Source organism: Strigops habroptila, chromosome 11, assembly GCF_004027225.2.
Source record: "Strigops habroptila isolate Jane chromosome 11, bStrHab1.2.pri, whole genome shotgun sequence".
Taxonomy (NCBI): Eukaryota; Metazoa; Chordata; class Aves; order Psittaciformes; family Psittacidae; genus Strigops; species Strigops habroptila.
The window spans coordinates 11,919,750-11,942,350 of record NC_046360.1 but is presented as its reverse complement, the minus strand read 5'-3'; the positions used below and the strand labels follow the sequence as shown (position 1 = coordinate 11,942,350).

The 22,601-nt window shown below is 50.0% G+C and overlaps 1 protein-coding gene across 4 annotated transcripts in view; it reads left to right on the top strand.

Moving 5' to 3' along the window:
• Window positions 1-22,601, top strand: part of SRRM4 (serine/arginine repetitive matrix 4) — a 44,731-nt gene that overhangs the window by 5,727 nt on the left and 16,403 nt on the right. For 2 of the 4 annotated variants that reach the window (XM_030501376.1, XM_030501374.1), the window contains exons 2-8: window positions 11,581-11,724; window positions 14,047-14,130; window positions 14,532-14,603; window positions 16,258-16,284; window positions 16,965-17,015; window positions 19,371-19,463; window positions 20,442-20,604. In XM_030501376.1, the coding sequence (XP_030357236.1) occupies window positions 11,581-11,724; window positions 14,047-14,130; window positions 14,532-14,603; window positions 16,258-16,284; window positions 16,965-17,015; window positions 19,371-19,463; window positions 20,442-20,604 (634 nt within the window). The remainder of the gene's footprint in view (window positions 1-11,580; window positions 11,725-14,046; window positions 14,131-14,531; window positions 14,604-16,257; window positions 16,285-16,964; window positions 17,016-19,370; window positions 19,464-20,441; window positions 20,605-22,601) is intronic. The other 2 variants (XM_030501375.1, XM_030501377.2) reach the window with 2 other exon arrangements.

Below are 22,601 nucleotides of genomic sequence, written 5' to 3'. Positions count from 1 at the left end.
GCTTAGCCCCACTCCTGCCCCTTCCCACATCTCCGTGTCTGGTGGCTGGACCTTTCTCTATGTACGTTTTTCTGCAAGATGAACTTATCAAATGCAAAGCCCGCGTCACTGTAATGAAATAATTTCATGCATGACCACCCTTTCCTTTTCTCCTTTTCTACTTATTTTTCTCCTTTTCTCCCTACATCCACCGAAACCTCTTCATCATTGCGAAGCCTGACCCAGGCCAGCAAATCTCACCCATATTTTGGTTGCGGGTGATGCCAGGGCTCTTTTCCCAGGTCCTCCTCTGGCCCTGATCCCTGGTGGTGTCACTGGCTGGAAAACAGGGCTGGATTTGGTACCCAGATTGAGCCCTTTGGCATTCCCAGCAAAGGGAGAAACACCAAACCGGTTGGCTTGTGCAGCCCTACTTGCTGATTGTAAAGGTGCGAGCAAAGGCGCTGAGTTGGGATGCCTGAAATCTGGCAGGAGCAGTGGATCCCAGCAGCACAGCATCCATAACAGGACTTTGGATCTGGCACATGCCGGGCGGATGAGTGGGCTGGACCACCACCTCCAGCAGTGTGACCAGGCTCAGTGCCCACATCCTGGTGCTACCATTGCCTGGCAAAGGCCACACAAACCTTGTGGGACGTTGGGTACTGCAGAAGTGGCTTCTCCACGAGCTACTCATGCCAAAAGCTCTGACAAATGCTGGGAATTTAAAAATAGCCAGTTTTTCCGCACGTGGAGGGAGCGCGTTCCCTGCCAGCGAGCAGGGACTGCAGGAAGGGCTTCAGAAACAACATGAGGGAAAACATTGTATTAAACACTCTCTTGGTGTCTCAGGCTGGCTGAGGTGGGTCCCCAGTCTGGAGGCAGCAAGTCTAGGGCTGCTTCGCTCAACACTTCATGTTTCATTTATGTCTTGTCATTAATGAAAGAAGAAAGAGCTGGTGCTGCCCAGCCCCAGCCGGGGGCTTTGGCAGGGGCAGAGGTGGGAGGGGGGGCACCATCTCACAGGCAGGTGGCTGAAAATACCCTGAGACCCACGGGCCATGCTGAGAAGATGTTTTTTCTCTTTCACTAACACCAAATTCCAGCAGTGCATCATCCCCGCAGCACTTTGGCAATGGGCTGGTTGTACTTAATTTATCTCTGTGCCCGCGTGTGCTTGGGAGCTCATGTGTTGGGGTGTGACTGGGAGAGTGTGGGGTAGCAGGCTGTGTTTTTAGCTACATTACTGTCAGGATGAAGAATTAGTTATTGCCCAGCAAGAGAAATATTTTTGTATTAAGAGAGATTTCACAGTTAAAGGCCACCTGCTGAATTAATCTGTGGGTCAGCTGGAGCCACCGAAGCTGTGCATGTATAACACCAATGCGTAAGAGCATCTACAGAGATCATAAGTTATTCTCAGCCTGTGGAGCAGTCCTGCTCTAGGCAGAGAAGGCATGGCCATGGCCATGACATACTGGGTGCAGGAGGCAGTTTAGGCTGATTTACCCCTAAGGTTCATGGTTTAACTTTGGGAACCTATTGCCTATAAAGCATTTGCCCTCTTCGAATCCCCCCTGCTTCAGTCAGAGCACAGCCAGGTTTGTTATGATGCGGAAAAACAAGACAAGTGGGTTCAGCACTGCTCCTTCCAAGGGATGGGGGTTTTATTCACCAAAACCCTCCAAGATCAGGAACACATAGATAAAAAACAAATAACAAAGCAGCCCTGTGCCCATGTTGTGTCTGCCCTTCCCTGCTGTGCGGGGCTGGCTCTGTGGTTATCTGCCCACCGCAGCCGCCCGCCCTATGCTGCCTTTGTCTGCCCATCAGCCACGCGTTGGCCAGTTAATGAAGGATGCTGGAGCAGGGCCACCAGAGCAGATAACGTGTGCTGGGGAGAGGGGGTGCGCTGGGGCCTGGGTGGGCACTGCTGGTGGAGGAGGAACAAAGGGAGGTGCTGGTTACTCGCTGACATGAGGGTGTTTTGCAGCCTGGCCTGTGGAGGACACAGGGTGTTGACCCCATGCCTCCTAATCAAGGATGGACATGATCTCCTGGTGACCTCTTGGTGTGTCCCCAGTCCCTGGCTGCCCTGCAGTGTGCTCATGCGGGGCTGAGCTCTGCAGGACACAGGACACGTTGGCTGTATCTCCCCCAGGATCCTGCGGCATCCCCGGACACAGTGGCCCATTCTCTCTGATGGCTGGAGAAGTTGTTAGAGCAGTTTTGGACTGGTGCTTGTGCTGTCCCAAACATTTCCCACATCTGGTTCAGGAACCAGTGCAAAGGATGTCCTTTGGATGTTAACTATACGATTGCCTTCAGGGTTTCCCCAAAGTGTTTTTTCCATACAGATCCCCAATTCCCCCATCCCCATCCTCCAAGTGGGCTCAGATGCTCAAGGGCAGCAGCTCAGCGAGGGAGCTGCTGCTGTAGGGATGGGTGGGTTAATTTTGTGGTGGATGTTGAGGGCCAGAGAGTTGGCTGCTGGCTTCAAATGCCACCGAAGGCACATTCACCCCTGATTAATGGAAACCGAAAAGTAGGATCCCGAGGACCCGTGGCTCCGCTGCCCCTCCCTGCCGCAGGCTGCTGCTGCCAACCCTCACACTGCAGTGCCGTTGAATTTGTCCTGCTCAGAGAAGAGGGCAGCGGGTCTCACTTTGCCTTTCCATGCTGGAAAGACAGGCAGGGAAGCCCAGCCAGCTCTGGGACATGCCATCCCTGGATACTGCCCTGCTCTCCCTCCCCACTGCACTGGTATTGATTTGACCTGAACTCCCTTTAACATGCTGTAATTTCTTTCAATTAGGCTTTGAGCGAAGCCTCTGCGGCGTTCGATAGAGCTGGCCCCAGCACTGGCACAGGACAGTCCAGAGGGAGGTGCTTGGGGATGCTCCTACATCCCCAACAACAGCATCCCTCTGTGTCTTATTTTCCCCATGTCCCATGAGGATAATCCCACTGCTTAAAGGTTGCTCCTTGTCCCCTCTTTCCATCCCTTGGACTGGCTGCTTTGCTACTCACCCCATAGGACAGATTTGCCACATCGTTAGCTAGTTCACCCTCCTAACCTGCATGGTTCACCCAGACCTGCATGGTCCTCCCTGCTCTTTGCAATCATAGCTGAACCGAACCTGAGCAACCCTCATCTTCCCATCCTCAGTAAAGCCACCTTGCTTTCTCCTTTCTCCTTGGTGGCTCTCATCTCCTCAGGGATGTACTTAGCGGAGTTGGGGCTTGGTGTCAGGTTGTTTCCGGCAAACTAATGGGCAGAGTGCTTGTTTTCAGAGATTGCATAGAGCAGAAATCCCTGCCCTTCATCTCCAGCTGCAATTACCGAAGCCAAGTCGATGCAGTTGATGGTAATAGGATGGTAACACTGGCTGAAATTGTATTTAATGCTGATTCCAAGGGTCTATAATCTTCATCAGCACCACATGACTTTATAGAACAGAAAAATGTGAGAGCGGTTAATGAGCTGTAATTCTGGAGAGCTTCTGCCTTGATTGGGACTAATTATTTTCTTTATAAAAATAATTAACAATCCACACAACCTATAGAGTGAAGGCATGTGGCATTAATTAAACCATGCGCTATTTTCAGTGCACCTTTATCTCCCATTTCCCAACACACCCTGAACAGAGTTGCGCTGTGCTGCACTGCGGGAAGGCAAGCTGGGCACAAGCTTGCATTGGGGCGAGGGCTTATGCAAGGTGAAAGGGCCAGATCCTGAGTGAGGGGGCTGCATCCATATCCCACCTCCACAGCCTCCTGGCCCTGCACGCATGGTATAAACCTTCATTTGGGTAAAAGAAAGGCTATTTTGGCTAGAATGAAGGGATGGTTTTCATGTGTGGGCTGTGATGGGTGCAGAGCGGATGCTGCGCATGTGTCTGTGCTTCCTGAAGAGCAGCCGGTGGGACCCCATGGTTGGGGGGGCATAAGGGTCTGAGCGAGGTGCTGCCACTTGCCATGGGGCACTGGGATAGCCCAAAATTGAGGTGGCCACTTTGTACAGGTCCGTGTTCTCCAGTGCCCTGAGATCATTGGGTGAGTCCCAGGCAAATATGCCCCAGCACCAATAGCGTGTGGGTCTCGGTGTGCTTAGACACACACTTACATAAGATATAATTGTTAACAAAACTAATTCCTCTATTTTCCTGGAGGTATTCTAAGAACTAATGAATATATTTGCATAATCTTGACTTTGTTTATGAATACTTCTGGATTATCCAAATGTGAATAACGCTGGGGCTTTGCCATACCAGGCTGCCTTTCAGCTGAGGATAGCAAAGTAGTTTACAAATATTAGTTCAACCTCACAAAGCCCAGCCAGCAATAAAATTATTATTACTCCCAATTAAAGATGGATGTGACAAAAAGTGAAATGATTCTCCCCATCCCCTCCTGGCACGGTCTGCCATGGGTCCAGGAGTCCGGGAACCCATGGCCTCTTCCAAACCTTCCCTCTAGGGAGCAGCAAGCAAATAAATATCCTCCCCTTTCATTTTTTTGGGATGATTTAAAACAATGTTCAGAGTTGTAGGGTGGTGGAATGGTTGGGGGCAAGACCTGGGAGCAGAGAGAGAGGTTTCTTTCTGGCTCTGACCCCAAAACACCCCAGGGTGCTGCAGCACTGAGCACCCTGGTGGCTGCTGTGTGGCAGGGATGGCATGGCCACACCAACCTCTTCCCTTCAGGGAGTACAGCAGCAGGAGCAAAGGCTCTGTCTTCCCTCTCAGAAACTCTCCCTAACTTAAACCCTCCTCACTGATCCTTTCTGGGCAGCTGGGAAGACCACCCTGGTCTTTCCCATGGGACCAGGGGCGTTACAGGGAAGGAGGATTGGAGTCAAATCAAACCCTCCCACCCATGAAGCTGCAATTTGGGAGTTTCCCAGCTCAGCTGACATAGCAGATGTGATACAGGGAGGCAAAGGGCCATAAAAATCCCTCAGCAGCATGTACCATGGGGGTTCAAGCCCACTTTCCACTTCCCTTCCTGGGCTGGGAACGTTGTATCCTCGTCTGCAGCAGAAGAAATCTGTCGCTTAATTCCTTTCTGTGGGAGCTAACTGCTGCCCACATTTCCCTGCATGGGGACATCTGCTCCTTGCGGCATCACTGAGCCCTCCAGGCCCTGTGGGGCCCTGGCAGTGCAGCCCTGGGCACTGTGGTGGGATGGATGTTCAGGAGATATGTCCCTCATTCAAAAACTGAATTAAGGGAGAGGAGGAAAGAGCTTTATGTGAGCGGCAAAGGGAGCATTGCTGCTCCAAGAGTATCTTCTCCAGTTGTCTTCTCCTCGCTGCTTCCAATGCGCCTTATTACTAATTCATTTTTAGAGTGATCTCTCCGCGCTCCCAGGAGCTGCTGGTAACTGTGTGCTTACAATCCCCTGTCTGATTAAAATTTCACTAGCTATATTACTGGCAAAGACACTATTTTGCTGCTGCTTGCACACCAGATGAGCTGGAGTTTTAGACAAAGGAGGGAACCAGTGCTTCGCAGGGAGCACACAGAATGACTGAGCACCGCAGATGTGGCATCCCATGGCCTGGCCCTGCCATGGCTTGGCAGCACACAGGGTGGCTTCCTCATTAAAGAGCGAGCCCTCCGGGAGGATAATGATCTCCAAAGATCCCAGATTAACCTGTGTGAGGGAATGGAATCTTGTGTGCAAGCACGGCCCCTTCCATGGCAGCAAGGCTTGGCTTGAACCCGGGCTGCTGCAGTGGCCCTGGGGATGCTTCTGGGGCACAGGGGATGCTGGCACTGTGAAGCCCGTTGGGCATGAAGGTGCCCTCCAGCCTGACCATGTTCCAGCCAGTGGCAAAGAGCTTCTTTTCTGAGACATCCTTCAGTTTGGGGTTTTTTTTTTACCCCCCTAAAACATAAAGTGTCATCTCCCAGTGGCCCTTTGGCTTCCATCTCCCAGTGTCGTGTTGGGAAGTGCCCACCCCTTGGTCCTGACCTTCACCCAGCTTGGTTTTGCTGCACTGCTCACGAGTGAGCGATTGATGAGAAGTCTGAGCTCAGATTCAGGCTTTTCCTAATCACAAGCTCTACGAGGGTTGTCCCCATGCCCGCCCATCAGCTCTGCCCCTTCACCAGAGAGCAGTTGCCCCCATGGCTGCTTGAGGCTGCCTGGGGGTGCAGTTTGTGGCCAGCCAGGAGGAGAGTAGCCGTGGGGCTACGTAGGGTTTATTTAACATAAGCTCTTGGCCCCAGTCCCTGCCATGCCAGGGTCACTCAGGATCCTGGAGTCCCCCAAAACATGGATCAGGGATGTGCAGGAGTGCTGTGCTATGGCTCAGCATGGTAATGTCAGTACTTTCGGCTTCATTTATGGGAACTGGGAACAGCCACGGCTTTTCGTTTCCTATTCCCTGACTGAGGAGAAAACTGGCTCCTTCCCAGGCACAGGAACCTGCAGGGTATTTGTCTAATGAGGAGGATTTGAGGACAGGAGAGGCACAGCATTGTCCCCCTTGAGATCCAGCCTGGCCTGGCAGAGTGAGGTGCTGATGGGCATGGAACACTGCAGGGACACCCGAGCTGGCAGCGTGGGAGGCACAAGATGCTGTAGAAATGGCTCAAGACGGGGCAGCAGTCCAGGTTTCCTTTAGACATGATAGGACCACATGCTTTATTCCTTGGGTTTATCTCTGTTGCTGCTGGCAGGCGGTCAGTGGAACCATCCTGGATTGCTGGCACCGAGGGAAGGTGATGCTGAGCCCTGCAAGGCGACCGGGTGCTCAGGAAGGAAGGGGGACGGGGCTCCTGTGCCAAGGGGAGGAGGAGACCCAGCCATGGGGAGCAGGGAGAGGCTGTCCTCACCCTCATGACAACCTAGGAAAGGTTGTCTATGGGAGCATTGCCTTCCCCTATGGAGTTTTATGCTTCTCCACGGCCATCCATCCCACTGCTGCCAGCTGGTGCCTGGGACAGAGCCCTCCCCATGGGCTGCGACCACACAGCATCCCCCCCAGCATCTGGCACTGATCCTGCATCGCTCCCGGGGCCTCTTCCAGCAGGGAAGCTCCTCTGTTCTGATTCAACCATGCATAGCAAATCAACTGCTGGAAAATAAAGAGCCAAGCTGCTTTTTTGGCCTGGGATGTGATAAGAGCGGTTGTTAAACCTTTCTTGGAGACCAAGCAGCAAAAGGAGCCGCTGCCGCATACAGCCTTGCAGCAGGACGCACGGTTCCTGGGAGCAGGAGGGGGAGGCGAGCCCCGGCTGGCAAAAATTGGATGAAAAATGTATATTCCAGAATTGTGTTTCACTTCTGTGTTTCAACTGCCTCAAGAAAACCACGTGCTTCTCTGCAGCTGGTGCCTCTGCTGATGCACGGGGAAAAAATAGCGGGGAGAAGATTAAAATTGAACTGGCTTGGAGTCAGTGTAATCAGGGAAAATATCTCGGTGATTTGCTATTATAATTTTCAATAACAAACTGCAGGGCTCCTGCTGCACTAATAATAACGGGCTGAATGAGGTGGGGAAAGAACCTGCCACGGGGTGTTTGTGTGTGTGTTTGTGGGAAGCACTTGCAATTTTCCCCATCTCCTAATTTTGAAGAGGTATTTTTAGTGCCTATTGCAAAGAGCTTTACATAAACACATCTGCTGGAGTTTTTGCTTGGCAGTGTCTTTACAACCTTCTTTTCTGCCCCTTCCCTCTCCGGGGACAAAGCAATGGTTTGACCGTTTTCTTTTTCAATCAGATGAGCAAAAGAGAAAATAACACGGTTGTTTTGACAGCACCAAAAGGCTTCTTAGCCCAAAGTGGTGGATTTTAGAAGTGCTGCGAGCAGCTCAGCCCACCCTAAGAGCCCAGGGCAGGAGTGCATCGGAGGTGGCTGTGGCAGAGAGCCACAGGGATGCAGGACAACGGCGACCCCAACCCAGTGCCTAGTCCTGCTGCACAGCCAAACCCTCCAGGTGAGGAAAGGAGAGGAAAGATGAGATTGAATCATGTGTCCATGCACGTTTTGCATAGTACTCAGGAGAAGAAGAGCATCCCAGGAGAGCAGCTATGGGTGCCATGGAAGCCTGTGTCCTTTCACGGGCTGCTGTCCCCAGACCCCAGGCGAGGAATCCATCACTGGTTTAATGCCAGTGGAACATTCACAACTAATAGTCTCATCAGAGATGCTTTAACCTTTTTCGTTTTCAGGGCTCCGGTTGGCTGGAGCCACTCCTAGATTTTCACAGCGGGCTGTAGAGATGATGGGAACGTGGAGCCAACCAGGGCTGAAAAGGGCAATGTAGTAAAGTTTCCATTTTGGCTTTCCCAGATACTCTGTCCCAAGTTTGGAAATGCTGTTGGTGCAGGTCTGCCAAGTGCAGTCAGTGCCTGGGGCCTCCGAAGTGCTTGTGTATGCGGCCGGGTACGTGCAGCACCCATTCCAACTGTGTGTGCAAAGTAAAATAAAGGATTTAAAAACCTCAGAAAGGCTTGGTTAGCATGATCGAGCCCCAGAGTGCTTACACTGCTGCTTGCAAAGCGGCTGGAAAGGGCAGACAGGCTGCGGCAAGGCCACCGAGGGCTGGGACTGCTGGAGCCCGTCTTGTGGAGGCAAGGGACGATGCTGCTGCGGGTGGGAGATGGGCTGGTGGCAGCATCCAGCAGCTACAAGGTCACTAGAAAGGATATTTGCCTCCTTTTCTCTTCTCTTGGGATGGGTTTCTGCAGGGAAAAGGATGATTGATGGAAGGTTTATGGCAGGAGGCTGCTCGGGGCTGGGGCAGAGGAGCTCGGCTGGGACACAGGAGCCTGCGGGCAGGGGAGGGCAGCTGCCCAGCCCCAGCAGCACTGAGGTGCCAGCAGGCAGGGTTGTCGAGCGTACACCAAACCCGCAGTGACTGCGTGTCACTGTGGGGCTGCAGGGGACGGGTGTCGCTGGGCTCAGCTTCCCGTGAAGTGCGTATCACCAAGTGCGACATTTCATGGCCTGATGAGATGGCACTTGGCCATAGCACCGAGCGTGGCAGTGCAGGACGGAGGAAAGGTGATGGTTTATGACTGTGCTCCCTGAGGCAGCAGATACCCTGTGCCTTTGCCCATCCTCTGTGAAGGCTGCCAGAATCGCTCTGTGGGCAGAAAGGGCAGTGCAATTCCATGAGGGTTAACAGGAGGGAGTATTTTCCCATGGCTGGGCAGGACCCACGCATGGTGCTCACTCATGGTTCTGGAGGCCACAGCATGTCTTTAACTACTTCCATGTGGGGCCTTTGCTGAGCGTAGCACATCTCCCAGGTTTTGCAAACACTCTGTGGGACCTCCCTGGTCTTGCATTTTCCTTGGCCACTGCAGAGAAGTGGCCTTTATCCTGCCACCCATGTGCACAGCCACCTTGGGCTCCAGTAGAACACCTGGTGCAAAAGCCTCCTGCCAAGCCTGTCAGTGACTTTCTGCCTTTCCCCAGCCAACAGTGATGTCCAGTCCCAAAGGGAGCTGTTGCTGAGTGTGGGGGGCACAGCATGGTTAACTGGCCTCAGTGGTGCCACTACAAACTGGGGGTGACATGTCAGCACCCCAGGGGAGGGAGGCAGGGGAGGCATCAGGCGATGGGACTCTGCGCTCTTACACCACTCATGAAAGACATGAAAGACAAGAACAACAACAAAAATGTTTCTATATACATATATATATTCAATCAATGTCTATAGAGCTTAATGCAAGGGGATTACCAGCCAGTTTAGAACGTTAGTGACTCTCAGCAAGAGGAGAATCCAGCCTTTGATGGAATTGGGAGAATAATTATTACCATCAATAACTACTTGCAAGCCCAGAAGAAATGGTTCACCTAGCACATTGCAGGACAGGAGTCCTTGGTTGTCTCAAGGCCAATGTATTTTAACCTCAGGACCTGAAAATCCCATTAGTGGGTGCTGAGGCTGGGCTGAGAAGGACATTGTCTGCTGTGGCTGGGTCCCTCCTGCAAGGCAGCAGTGCCCAGTGTGCCACCAGCCCAGGGAGGAACCTTCCCACTACTGCTGGAGCTGATTCAACCCAGACTTTGCACAGGTCATTAATTTTGGGACATTTTTAATAGATCCTAATGATTGAGCCTCAGAAGACTCTTCTTAAAAGGGGTTCAGGAAAGGCCACAAGCTAATTAGCTCACACAAAGACAGCAATTAACCATGTAGCTTCCTGGATGCTTAAAAATAACATAGATGTTGGGAATCTATTAAGCAGAATAATAAATTTTTAAAACCAGAGAGACCATCAATTCCTGCATGTCCTGGGCCAGAAATATTTCACTCAGCTTCCCCTCACTTGTACCCCTGTTACTTGGATTTGGCTGGTGCACATCCTTAAACGCTCAGGCATTACAAAACGGGCTCCAAGGAGTCACCTATTAGAGAAAGTGGGAGTTTGCTGAGAGAGAAAACACATGTGGAAAGAGAGGGGTGACCCTTCTTCTGCAGGTGCTCCTGTGCCAGCTCCAGCCCTGAGATGTGTTGTTCACGGCTAAGCAGGCAGCAGGATGTTCCTCTGGTCATGCAAGACTCTGGCCATGCCTAACCGGAGCTAACATGCCATTTTAGCATCACATTGCTCTCTAACCACTGGTTTGGCCCCATTTAACCCCATGATGTGCACCACACACCTGGCCTTGACTCCTTGTTCCTATCCCCACAGACCATGTGTGATGGTCTCTGCAGCCAAAGCACCCTCCTGGCATTCCTGAGCCGCTGTGGACATGCCAATACTTGCTTTATCTATTCAAGTAATACTCTGGCTGACACCAGAACCATAGCATCCTTGGGTATTGTTTATGGCTTTCCCTTCTCTTTCTATTCTTTGAAGTAAACATCTGCAGGGACTGGAAACCTGTTTATTTCCTCCCAGGTGTCTGAGCTCAGGCTCATTTGGGTTTGTTTTCTCCATTTGGCTTCTTTTCTCCATTTCAGCTTGCCCTACCCAAGACCTGGTGTTTCTTGGAGACCTTTCACCTCAGGCTTTGCCTGCCCTGGCTCTGCTCCTTGCCAACTCTCATGGTCTCCCCAGAGCTCTTGCAGGCACCCACCTAGACCAGCAGTTCCCCTCAACTCTGCTGGGCTACTCCAGGTTCTCCAGTCTGGGCTATAAGCAGGACAAGCTGTGTTTACTGGCCCCGCACCCTATATATAGGAGTGGGAAGGAGGGCTGCTCCTTGGCTTCCCAAAATTTCTTCTACCTGAGTGCTGGCAACAGGGGCAGCATGAGGACGTGTGGCAAGGTATTTCCAATGCAATGGCAGGCGTGGAGAATGGTATTTGAAATGCAAAAGTGGGTTTTTCCTACCAGGGTGCAAACCAGTGCTGCCTCTGCAGCACTAAAACCCCCTATGCAGAGGAAGATGTCAGGGGTGCTGGTCTGATTTGGTACCATTGCTCCTTGCTGGTGTATTACATGGACCTCATGCCACCCCTGCAGTACAGGATGGTCAATGGCTGCACAGTGCTCATGGCATCTCTTCTTGAGAGCTGAGCACAGCATGCCCATGATGGGATGCAGCCTGGCTTGGAAGTGGGGGCTTTTTGGAGCCCAGCTGAATGGACAGTTCTTTATTGCTCTCTTTGTGTGCTCTTGCCCCGCAGTGGGACGCTCAGCTGCCTGCCGTACCCCGCAGAGGACAGACATCCCGAGAAGCTGAGCGGCCGCGCAGGCAAGGAGGCCTCCAGCACCAACGGCTGTGTGAAGGGGAAGCAGAGACGAGAGCACGCGCACCGCAGGTCACGCAGGTACGAGCCAGGGCTGTGAGCAGGGGGGTGGCAGGGGAGGCATCTGTGACTGTTTCCCCAGCCCCTACGGGGGCCTGTGGCAGCTTGGGATGGCTTCAGCGGCTGTGTGAGTGTACAGCGAAGGTATGCAACTGTGTGAAACCCCTGTGTGTTTGCAAGGAGAAACCTGTAGTTTACATCCACTCCACATCTTGCTCTTACAGCCTCCTTGCTGTGACCTGCCAGCATCCCTGCGTGCTACCAGGTTAACAGGGTACCCCTGGCTGGGCATCACCCTCAGCAATTACCCTCTCCCCATGCCCACATCAGACCAGCAGCGCTGACTTCATTAGGACACAGCTTCGTTATCAGTTTGTCATTAGTCCCTGACAACTTGAGAAGGGAAAAATGAATTGAATGTTGTAAATGAAGCAGCTGGTGTCCCTGAGCCCTGCCTGCTAAACTCTCTGGGATTAAAGTCTCTCTGTTTGGTTAAAGATGCTGGAAAGAAAGAGCAAGAAAGCACATTTCATATCTTCAGATTTCAGGCTAACCAGAACAATAATCTAAAGCATATTTTTAATTAGACTTTGATTACAATCGTGGAGAAACAATTAAAGTCGTATCAGTGCAAGGAGAAAGCTTCCACATCAAAGACAAAAGGCTTTATCTCTGGAGAGGGAGAAGAGCTCTACAGAAACTGCCTGCAGCTGCATGGTCAGAAGTTTCTCTCAGCTCTCCCGTGGCTGTGGCCCTGGGCAAGGGGGGAGCTGAGATGTACCAAGACTTGTTTGTGGAGTCCAAATCTGTCCTAGGGGAAAGCATGTGGGAGCTGGGTTGAGCATCCTGATAATTGAGGGGTTGAGATGAGTGTTCAGGTCCCTGGTCTAGCACAGACCCTTAGGATGTCTTTGGGCAGATGTCTGAGCTTAGCAACGAGCTGCCTTGGAAAACACATTTCTTCTACCTTAATGCAGACAAAAGACCCACTGAGACCAAGGTGTGCCATATCCCCTAACAGTGCTTCTGCTGGTTGGTGAAATCCTTGAGAGGAGAAAGAAAGAAAGAGCATTTGGGTGCTCCTTGGGGTCACAGTGTGGTTCCACCTTGGATTCACTGCACCAGAAGCACTCAGCATGCAGCTATTCACAGTTCACAACCGAAGCATCAGTGTGCAGTTTCATTTTGCAGAGCAATTTTTTAGAAAGTGTGTTAAAAGAGCTCAGCAATTGGCTTTTTATGATAGGGTAATTTTGGTAGTAATTCAAGCCGAGATAAGCAAGCGCTTGGGAGGCAGTGGCGCCTGAGTGTGTCCCCCCCCCCTCCAAAGTGCCATTTGCTCTGCATTAGGATTTCTATTAACGATAACATTTGTTCTTTCTGCAGAAAACTGCTCAATTTTTGGCCTGTTCCTGTAGTGAAGATCCCGCAGCATTTCCCAAACATGGGGCTGCTTCCACACATTCCCTGCTAGTGGCCGCTCCTGCTGGCAGGGCAAGAAGTGGGGAAACTGAGGCACAAGCCCAGCACCCTCATTTCCCACAGTGGTTCTGCAGAGGCCCTGTGGAGCTGGTAGTGCCCCCCACAAACCTCAATCCAGATCCGTTTGGGGATCTATTTGGGGAACTACAGGCCGATCTGGGGATCCACCAGCTGTCCCTGTCTTTATGAGCATTTACTATGGTTAATGAGTAGCCACAGAGTATCTGTCATATTTTCAGCCCAGAGCTCTGAATTAATTTAACCACGGTATTTGCTTTTCATTGAAACATAACGTGATTCAGTATCATATGTTTAAAAAAGAAATTAATTTACAGGAGGCTTTTTTCCCAGGGTTTAACAACTGTGTAAGAGATGCATATCTCATTAAATTACCATAGCATCTCAATAAATACATATACATTCCTAATCAATTGCTATTTAACATATGTCAAGTCTTTTATTAGAGTCAGATGCATCTGGTTGTGATAATTATTGTATGCAAATGAAATGCCTATTAATTATTTAAAGCATATTTACAAAGAGCAATGAAAACCTATAAATCTGTTACGGAGTCGTTAACCTCAGCAAACATGCTTTAAATCATCACCCAGCGTCGCTGTACAGGAGCTGTCTCGTTATATCTCCATTAGACCCACAGAGGAGACACTTCATTTAAACTGTGACCAAAGTATTCGTTAGAGGGTAATTAAGCACTTGCCTGTGCCCCAGCTCCATGGTGAGCACTGATCTCTCCGCCCCACATGTCCCTGAGGTGAGGACGGGAGAGAGCAGTCCCATGTGAGCTGATTCAGGGTTTATTATTATTAATTTCTGCTCGTTTTATCCCCACCGTGTCCTCAGCCCGTCGTGCGATGGGGAGCAACCGCCACAGCCAGCCCGGGGGAAGAAGAAGAAGAAGAAATCTGGGCGCAAGAAGCGAAGGAGGTGAGGGTGGCCATGGCAGCAGGAGGGGAGGGGCAGCCCTGGTTGTGTGTGAGGGGAGAAAGTCAGTGTAAAATGTCCCTGTCCGTGGCAGGGGGTTGGAACTGAATGATCTTTAAGGTCCCTTCCAACCCAAACCATTCTATGACTAAAATGGAGGCTGGACACCCTGTGGGGAGCTGCAAGGGGCTCACAGGCCCAGGCAGGCGCCTCCATGTTCTCGCCCTCCCCTCAGGACAGAAGAGGCTGGGCAGGGCTCACCCGCAGCCTGTCCAGGGGGATCCCAGGATTCCCGGGCTCTTCCCCATCCCAAGGGAATGCCACTGGTGGAGGGGTAAGGGTTGGGGTGGGCAGGGAGGGCTGTGGGGAGCCCTGCGGTCCCTAATGCCCCTCTGCCTCCTCAGGTCTCCCTCCTACAGCCCCTCACCTGTGAAGAAGAAGAAGAAGAAGAGCTCCAAGAAGAGAAAAAGAAACAGGTATTTTTCCCTTCAAAATGTAATTCCTCAGCGCTGGCAGTGGCTGCTGGGGGGGTTGGACAAGGGGTGGAAGCTGTTGCTGGCAGAGCGGTGGGCTGAGCCCAGCGCCAGGCAGCACTGACAGGTATCAGCTCCTGGTAATGGCTGCCCAGAGGGGAGGTGGCACCGGAGGGGCAGGGATGGTGTCCCTCCAGGCGAGGAGGGCACAAAACGGGATGCAACAGATAAATGTGAGCTGTTGGGGTGCAGGGGAAGAGAGACAAGAGAGACAGGAGAGACTGAGAGATCAGTGCAAGGCTTGCAGATCCTCTGCCTGCTGTCCTTGCTGACCTGCTTCACATGGCTCCCACTCTCTGGGATGCCAATGGGATCAGCGGCTGGGGCTGGCACCAGTCCCTTTCCTTTCTCCCCCAGCCTGCAGAAAGTGTTAGTGTTTGGAGCAGGAAAAGGCTCAGACCAGCTCCCTGCACCCCCATCCCAGTGTTCCCCGCCAGCCCTGGGTCACTTCCTCCACGTTCCTCTTCTGAAAGCTGTTTTTAATTTAAAGAACACAATTAAATTTTCAAGTTGCAAATATTTCACTGTTTTCTCTCAACTGTTAAACCAACATTTGAAGAGAATAGTGGATGCCATCACCCTTGGAAAGTTCATGTATTTATAATACATTGAAGCAAAGAGAGAAGCTGCCAAAAATGGATAACAGGGTAAAAAGCTTAAAAGAGAAGGGAGGGAAGAGAGACAAGGATATGGAGTCCTTTAAAATACTTCCTTCCCAAATGAGGATTCTTATGCTCATTTATGGATTCCATCTCCTGGTGGAAGTCTGGGGTCAGATGCTCTTCTGCTTTGAACCTTTAGTACCAATGTATGCCCCTGCTAACCAAGGATCCTGCTCGCTGGTCCCAAAAGGTAGCATGATAAACCACTAAGCATTAGTGACTGATGGAGGTTGTTTCCAGACACTTGGTAGCACTTCAGCTACAGATCCCAGCTGACCTTGCTATAGGCAACTTCACGGTCCCTCTAGGCAGGACTTCAGGCCATGTGCAATGCAGGATGTTGTGCTCCAAGCTGAGACAGAGCAGGCTGTGCAGTGTACTGGGGACAAGCCTGCAAGGAAGAGTGTCCTCCATGCTCCCAGGGTGGTTTTTACAAGGACCACCAGCACAGCGGCTCCTGTGTCATCCCAGGATGTCCCAGGAAGCAAGACAGAGGCATGATGCTGGTTTGGCTGTGAGGATGCTCTGGAATTATACAGAAAGGATTTTTCCTTTGACTGCTACTTGGTCCTTCATACAGAAAAGCAGGGAATGAACTCACCTCTGCCCCCTTGAACTAAGTGCAGTGCAAGACTGGAAGCTGTAGCAGAGGAAGGAGATCCTCCAGGGACAGGGGATGTATCTGATCTCTGCAGACTTGTTATCCTGAGGATCATATTCTCAGTTATTTGTAGTGTGTTGGTTGCTTCTACCACATCAGCATCTCTCAGCTACCCCGCTGCCTAAAGGAAAGCCAGGGCCATTCTGCCCAGCTGCTACCTGGGGTGGTCTCACCCTAGTGCTCAGTCTAACACTGGGCCTAAACACATTGTCTCTGATTCAAATTTCCAATTTTGTGAGACCCTGCATTCAGTGTACATATTTGTGTCTTGCAGGTTATCCTCAAAGAAGAGAAGACATAGGTAAGAGTTGGTCAAGTGTGGGTGGTCCTATAGAAATACGAATTTAATGGTCTCTTCAAGGTCTCACAAGGCTGATGTTTGCTAGTTGGGGGCAGAAGACACTTTTCTTCTGCGACTCCTGTGGAATCCCCTTGGCTCTCCCAATTCCCTGTGGGTCTGGAGCTACCCTCTCCCTATTCAGCATTCCTTAGACCCTGTAGGAACCAGGTCTCCAGCCCAACCTGTGCAATCAAGCACGTAACTGGAAAAGTCCTCTTGGTACAACCAAGCCCCTGGTGACCTCATCCATGTTGTATCCATCCTGCACCTTGAGTCTTCATTTCTCTTATGGTTTCATTTGCAAACAGTATGGAATCACCTAGCAGAGCCCATCTTTGAAACACTCAGAGTCAGTGGCTTTCCAGGTGTGTACTGGAAGAACTCTTCTGATTCCAGTACATGCGTATACAGAAACAAGAAGTCACCAAGGTGGCTGCTCCCTTTGAAGATCCTTTTTGGCCAAGCCCACAGGCAGATTTGTCAGCAGGCACTCAGAGACCCCCTGTGCTGTGGCAGAATCATTAATCCCTTTCATTTCTTATTGCATGCTCTTGGGCAATGCAGCTGTAACATTGACATGTGATTGTGCAGCTTTTTATCAGAGCAGAAATCTCTGAATTAATTAGCCATTTCTTATCTAGTTCTTCAAGCCCCAAAAGTAAGAGAAAGGAAGAAAGAAAACACAAAAAACAGTAAGTAGTGATTCATGGAGTTCCTTACCCTGCCTGCACAGAGCTGTGACGCTAGGAAGTGCTTGGTGTGGTGTGTCCCCTGGAGCTGCACAGCCCTAAGCAACTCTCAGGATTATTTTGCAGCTAAACACAGCAATTCTGGTTTTGCTGGAATGGCAAAGGTTTGTAGAGGCTGGAGATCTTTCCCTCTCTTTTGTGCCATCTCATTTAGTACTTTTTTTTGTATCTCCCAAGGATGTACAGTGTCTTGTTCACCCAGTCCTGAGCAGAGACTCCAGCTTTTCTGACGAGGGCAGCCTGAGGGATGAACTCAGCTCTGCAGAGCACAGTGCCCCAAAGCCTCCCAAGGGGCGGGCTGGCACACTCGTGCTGAAAAGGGCCTAAGCTCCTCCTTGTTGGCAGCTTTTGGAGGTTACAGTAGAGGTTATTCATGATATACAGTACAACCAAATATTCCAAATGGGAGTAGAAGGCAATGGGGACTAGGGAAAAGAAGGGATTGTTTGGAGGTGATGGAGGTTGTAAAAACCTGGGTTTCAGGATCCCATCTGCCCTAGAGTGTTAGCACAGCACAGTCCCTGTCCTATGGGGCAGTCAGTCTAGAGGTATGGTGTAAAATATGGTTCCTCAGGGATGGAAGGAAGACCTGTAAGCCCTTTCCATTTTTCACCTCCTTCTCTGTCTTCTCCTGGGAATTGCAACTTGCAGCTTCTCAACTGCTTTCACAGCAAGGAAACAGCTCTGGGGCTGAACCCTGGGCATCAAGCCCCTGGTTAGCTTTGCTGGGACTTGGGATACCCTACTAGAGACAGAAACTGAGCTAGCAGATGGAAATCTGATGGTTGGCTTGGTATTAACAGCCCCTGATGCCGCCAGTGTGACCCCAGTACACACTGGGACTGAAGAGATTGGGAGTGCATGAGGTGCAGAGCATGTTGTGCTGCCTGCAGAGGCCCTCTCTAATGCATGCAGAGAGCCCATCTCCTTTTCTCTGTGATTTCTGCATGTTCAATAGCACAGCCACAATTGCTCTTTGGGAATAAAGTAGCCAAGGCAGTTTAGCCCTCGTCTTTCAGCTCACAAAGAGAGCTGAGTGACTCCTGGTTTCTCCAAACCTCCTTATTGCTCCTGATGTGGATCACATAGATCCCATGAGCCATTTTGATTCAGGATTTTTGTATTATCATGCTGCTTTGGCTTATCTGTGTATCTGCTGATATAAATTACACAAGATCAGGTTTTTTTCTACTACAGAAAGGGAAAACATTTAAAGTGGATGGACTGATGCAGAAGGTGAAGAGCAAACATGGGGATTTTAACACAAATCCACCATGTGAGGAAGAGGTGTTCAGTGTTGCTGGTTTCAGCCAGACGGACATAAGGAGGATCCCCAAATATGAAGTGTTAACTATAATAATAGGGTGTGAAAGCATCAGAGAAAACAGCCAGGTGGAGTTCAAGCAATTGCCCTGAGGGTTGCCTTCTTGCCTTAAAGGAAATGCTGTTCTCAAGCAATTGATTTGCTGAGTTTTATAGCAGCAAATGGCTAAATGTTGTCCAAGTAGGTTGTATTGGTGCTGTCAGTGACTGGTATAGTGTGGCCAAGAAACCAGAGCATTCCCACTGGCTAACCCATCGTTAGCTTTGCCTGCTGGCATAGCAATGCCAGCCTGAGCAGATGGTTACACTGCCACGTCAAGTAAGTGCTGTGGTGGGCAATGGTGAGAGGGAATGGGCACAAAAGGTGACAGAGACACGTAGGGAGGCTGGGGAAGGCTAGCTGTTACTGAGTGTACTGTGTTATTTGGAGCCTGTCCTTCTGCATCTGCTCTTTAACAGGGAGCCTGCACTAGAGGGGGTTGCAGCAAGAAGTGCAAGGATTGGAGCTTTGTTTTGGGTTGCTCAGAGGGACGGTGCTCCGCCACTGAGGGTCAGCAATGGGAAGGTCCCAGGTTGTTTCCTGGCTGTCTTGGGGTAGGCTGCAGGATGAAAGGCAAGCAGATGAGTGAGCAAGCACATAGCTCTTGAAAGTCTTGAAAACAGAAAGGATTGGTGCTGTCTGCTGCACTCCTGCATGCTACTCCATAGATGTTCCCCCAGAAGGCTACAGAGCTAACCTAATAGCTTGTAGCTAAAACGCTGCATAGATCTCTATAAGATGGCATGCCTTAATGTCAGCGTAGCTCTGAAGGCATGGAGAATTTCTCCTGCAGTGGTGTCCTGCGCAATCTCTTTGGCTTAAAATGCAGATCTCCTTTCTGATTTGAATGTTATTGACCTCAGCCTCCAGCTGCTGGATCTTGCCCCCCCCAAGTTTGCCAGCCTAATGGTGGTTTTCCTCTCTGCTTCTTCAAGCTCCCGTGGGCGCAGCCGGAAATCCCATCGCCACCGCCACTGCCACTCTCGCTCCGAGAGCTCCGACTCCCACTCCCCCAGCTGCCGAAGCAGGTAACGTCACCGTTCCCCAAGCTGTGTTCTGTAATGCTTCCCAATGGGCTCAAGGACATGATTGCAATAGCCTCTGTGACCCACAAACTCTTTGTGCAGAGCCACATCCCACTCTGGTAGCAGCTATGTCACATTACTGAGGGCTGAGCTTCTTGTAGTCTCAGCTCTAGAAGGGTTTTGCCTCAAGGAGCAGTGGCTGCTGCTTTTTGGTTTGGCAGTCACTTCTAATCCTCATGGCTGATGATCAGCTCATGACAGCTGATTCCAGCCTAGTCTTCCTTCCCCAGCCCAAGGGCTGTGTGCTGCTATGTCCTGAGAGATCCTTAAACATGGTCTTAGTAATGGAAATATATTTGCCCATGGCCATAGCCACCATCTTTGACCTGATTAAAATCTCTGTCCTGTGGATGACAGATGCATCCTGGGGCCAGCTAAGTGGATGCTGGTGTTAGACCCAGAATCACTGCAATAGCAAGTTGCACAGTTTACACACATCATGTTTCATGTTTTCTGAAAGCACTTGAACAAACCACCCCCTCTCTCCCACTTCACTTCTAACTACTGGGAATTTTCCTCTGAAGATATGATGTTCTGTGGGGGGAGGAAAGCAATCAGTAATCAGAGGAGCATTCATGCAAGAGCAGACAGAATGTGCCTTCTCTTGGAGGTGTATTACCATAGGGACATTCAAGGCTGTATGGAAGTACGGTTTGCCTTGAGCCATCGTAAAATCATGAACTGGAGCTGAAACACGAGGTTGAGATCCAAAGCCTGGATGCAAAATATTCTTTGTTAAAAAAAGTAGAAAAGCAAAACACTCCTTTTCTCTCCACCATGACTCCACAGAGCAGTCATGTGGAAAACCTTGCCCACACACAATGGCCTTAGCACAGAGCTGCCAAGGGTTTGTGTGGAGCTGGTAATGGGCAATACTGCAATAGCAAGGAGTAACAGTTTGGCTGTTCATGTCTTCTGGAGGCACAGAGCCAGGTCTCGGGAGGAAAGGCGTAAAACACGGCAAAGACACTCCCGGCACCATTCAAAGATCACAGCAAAGCGAAGCTCCTCCGCAGAGGTTCAGGCCAGCCAAAAAGCCAGCCAAACCCTCCAGCTCTACAGCTTCCTGTCTCCTAAGGAAGTAGTAAGTATTACACACTGTGCTCCTCTGCTTGAACTAGCCACAGGAATCTGGGCAAGAAATCTGATATGAAATTTTTATAACTCAATTATAGTGATGTTAGACAAAGTTGGTTTAAAACTATTATTTATTAATGGTGCTGTTCTCCAATGTATTTCAAGTCATTCCTTCCTTCAGTGCTTTCCCACCAAGGGTGGGGCTGGAGAGGGGAAAAATTTGCAAAGGCTCTAGCCTATGAATAATGAATTGAGGACATTTAACAAAAAAGAAACAAGAGTGGCCTCCAGCAATGATATTTTACAGGGAAGTGTTTGTTATGCAGTCTTTGCTCAGCTGGATGTGAACTTAATTCACTGGTCTTCATGTCCAAAAGTTTAGTCCTTTGGGGGAAGAAAGGGAATGAAACATATACATAAAAGAAACATCTACGTTTAATGAGCTGGTGATTATTGGCAGGGGATATTTTCTGACTATCAGGATCCTTCTAGGATCACTGTTGCTCTGGACTGACAAGCCCAGGGGCTGAACTCAGAACTTATGAGCAGCTCTCATTGATGGTAATGGGAACTGCACGTGCAGCTGAGGGTAAAATCAGGCTCATGCCTTGGGATGTTTTTCCATATACATGGAAAGAGATGATAGATTTGAGGGAGCAAGAGATTGAGAGAGGTATTAGATACAGGTTGATATGCAGTCTTCCTTTCCCACGGCATATTTCTCCTTTGTTCCCAGTTAGCTGCAAAACAGAGGTATGATGCTCCTTGATTGTGGTGTTAGTATCTGATAGGCATTCTGGAGAGATAAATTGCTACACAGGACTCAAGGTAGTGCAGAATCTGGTACTTGTGTGGATGTGTAACGTTAGAGGTGTTTTCAGTATAGAGTCCTCCAATCCCCAGAGTGGTATATAAAGGGGAACTGCTTTTCTCCTTTAGGCCCAGCCATCAGCTTGAAATAGCTCAGCCATAGGCAGTAGCTACATCAGATATGAGGTAGTGCCAGCAAGAGGAGAGACTTAATCTGCTCTCCCACACAGACAGTGTTCTGATCAAAATACACAGAGATTATACGTGGGTACAGACAGGCACAAGCTGTCTCTCAACATTATAGATATGCATATTTGCTCTCGTTATAGACCTCTCTTGTGCAGTGCCCATGTGAGTCATTGCTTATAGCACCATATAAGGTAGAGTGAGTAGCAGAACCTGCACACCACACATCAACACGTGCACATGAAGAAAGAGCAACAAGGTATGAAGCTCTTACTGCCAGGAGCCTGGGGTGTTGCCCTCTGTCAACTTGGGAAGGTAGGAATGATTTAAGAACTCCTCCCAAGAAACAGCCAACCAAAGACTGCATCATGTCACCAGGGTTTTTTTTTTGGTTCAAGAGGCGTATTTTATGTAACTGTTTTCAAGTCTAAGCCTGGTTTTTAATGAGTAGTAGGTTTTCTCTCTCTGAAGCCAGGCTCCCTGAGTCCTGTGAGGCTGACTACCAGCTGCTCTGTTCCCTGAGCAAGAATAAACTCTAATTTAAAACTGCAAAAGCTTTAAAATGAGCTAAACTCGGGCATGCTGCATCCCCCTTTCCACTTGCTTCACTGGGTAAATGAGCACACAAGCTGCAGGGCAGGGAAAATCAGAGCTTTATAGTTAGAAATGCAGGGGATGGATAGAAAATAAATGTTATCAGGCCCCTGCTGCTTTCTTTCTAGTAAGGGTTAATAACACAGGCAAATATTTAAATGACTAAAAGGCATCACTACCTTTAATATGCAACCCATTAGGGTCCTTTTGTTCCCCAAAAGAAGTCGAGTCTCTTGGGACATCATCCAAGCCCACATTTAAGCTTGTTTAAATAGAAGTCCCTGGTTAAGTGCTGCCCCTGAATTTTTTCTGTGTAAGGTCATTAAATATCATGTACTCAAAATTGGCAAGGGAAAAATGGAATGGGAACTTGTAATCTCATTTATTAATGACTATACACAACTCTCTGATGCC